This window comes from Salvia miltiorrhiza, chromosome 4 (genome assembly GCF_028751815.1).
Source record: "Salvia miltiorrhiza cultivar Shanhuang (shh) chromosome 4, IMPLAD_Smil_shh, whole genome shotgun sequence".
NCBI classification, from domain to species: Eukaryota; Viridiplantae; Streptophyta; class Magnoliopsida; order Lamiales; family Lamiaceae; genus Salvia; species Salvia miltiorrhiza.
Window position 1 is genome coordinate 2785498 of NC_080390.1, and position 2334 is coordinate 2787831.

Consider the following 2334-nt stretch of genomic DNA (forward strand, 5'->3'; position numbering starts at 1 on the left):
GCGAAGAATGAAAAATGATATGAAAAATTATAAATTTCAATTAACATAAATTATAGTAACTTTTTTGAAGCAATAAATTCTATAAAAAAAATTAAATACAAATATCATTCAATAGAACAATGAAATGAAAAGTTATAAAATATCAATTAACATAAATTATAGTAACTTTTTTGAAGCAATAAATTCTATAAAAAAAATTAAATACAAATATCATTCAATGAAAAATTATAAATTTCAATTAACATAAATTATAGTAACTTTTTTGAGGCAATAAATTCTATAAAAAAAAAATCAAATACAAATATTATTCAATGACAATTTTATAATGAAATTTAAATATAAATTATTATCAATTAATAAATTATTAAGGACATGTTCCCAACGACAGTGTACCAACAATAATATTGACCCAACAAGTAGTAGAAGGAATAAATTTGAAATCATAATTGCAATAAAAACATGGGTGAGGCAGTTTGCCATACTGTATAATATCCTGCAAACAGTTTCTCTAGATAAGTCGAATCCCAAATGAAAGAAATAAAACTTGAAATTGTTTGGACGATGCAACGAAGTACCAAATCACATACCCTCACATGACTTTACCCATAACAATGCCTAGGATTAGAACAAATATTGTGAGACCAAGCACGGCGCAAATGAACTCCAAATAGCTACGGGGTAATGTCAATCCACTTCCATGTAGACCTATATTGGTGACAACGTTTGGTGATGCAGGCTGAGATATGGGTGTAGCAGTAGTTGGTTGGCTGAAAACTACGCTTCGAGAAGAGCCGGCAGTGGAAGTCACATTTCGTCTTCCAAGCCGATGGAACTCGTCATACCAATAAAAGCCCTTCCAATGGTTCTTACCCGTAGGACATTTGTAGTAGAATTGACCGGGATTCTCTGATGTATAGCTCGCGCACTTGAGCTCCTTGTTTCCATTGCCGCAACTACATTGAGGGGTGCGTGTTGATACCTCCGAAGCAGCGTCCATCCTACAAAGTAGAGGGAATAACAACTACAATGTTAGTTTAATTTCCATGAAAAGAAGCTACTAATAAGCATTACAAGACAGCAACAACAATTATCAAAAAACATTAAAATATTGAGAATAGCAACTACAATGTTATTTACATTTCCATGAAAAGAAGCTGCTAATAACATTACAAGACAGCAGCACCAAACAAGACAGCAGCAACAATTATCAAAAAACATGAAAATATTGAACTAGTAATCACATTTTTAGCCACACACCTAATTATTATTCAAATACTGCGACCACATAGCTTCGGCCAAGGCATTCCTCGCCGCATTCCATTCGGGGGAACACTGAACGACGTCTATGAATTCATCATGTGTTGCATCTATGGCCAACCCATTGTCTTGAGGCGTATTGTCTAGTTGCTGTTCTATGGGGTCGATCGGCATCTCCATCCGAACAAAATTGTTGAGTAAGAAGGCTGCCATTATGAGTCTATTTTGCACCCGAATAGGATAAAATGATGGAGACCTAAGAATACCCCATCTCATCTTCAATATGCCAAAGGCTCGCTCTATCGCGTTTCTCGCCTTACTATGTCTCAGATTAAATAGCTCTTCTTTATTTTGTGGTCGTGCATTATTCGGACCCCACTCTTTTAAATGGTATCTAACACCCTTGAAAGGCGTTAGAAAACCATCACTATTCGCGTAACCGTTGTCACACAAATAGTAGTTCCCTATAAAAGAATCAATGAAGTTAAAATATCAATCAATATTCATGTAATTAATTAAGCACATATAAGTATTGAATATATTAAATAGTAGCTTATACCCTTTGGGACCCTAAGGCCATGAGGTCTATTAATTGCATCTCGTAGGATTCGAGAGTCCGCAGCCGATCCTTCCCAACCGGTTAGCACATAACTGAAATTCAGATTACGATCACAAACACCTAGAACATTTGTTGATATTTTCCCCTTTCTTGTCCGATACCGGGGTTTATCCTCGTTACCGACCATGACACTGATATAAGTGCCGTCTAATGCCCCTAAACAGCCCTATATACACAAGTCACAAGTAGAATTAGTTAAATACGTCAAGAACATTCAATTTAAGGGGCTTTATTGAATATCTTTATATATTATGTATACCTTAAACCACCTCCACCGTGGGTCACTACAATCTGCTGGAACAGTTTCGGGTTTGGCTAGGAATAAATCATGTACCCTAATAACTGCTCCTAAGACCGCATGTACATAATGCGAGATCGTTTGCCCAGATCTCCAAAAGTCGAATTTGACTACTTTATTTTTTTTATGATGTGCTAGAACTGAAAGGAACATTGCTACT

At 35.6% G+C, this 2334-nt stretch overlaps 1 protein-coding gene across 1 annotated transcript; it reads right to left on the minus strand.

Annotated features, from left to right (window-relative positions):
- Positions 1-467: 467 nt before the first annotated feature.
- Positions 468-2003, minus strand: LOC131021138 (uncharacterized). The gene is made up of 3 exons (XM_057950227.1): positions 1817-2003; positions 1258-1721; positions 468-998 (listed from the first exon to the last, which is right to left on the minus strand). Exons 1-2 carry the CDS (start codon positions 2001-2003, stop codon positions 1258-1260), a joined length of 651 nt encoding a protein of 216 aa, XP_057806210.1. The 3' UTR covers positions 468-998.
- Positions 2004-2334: the final 331 nt, after the last annotated feature.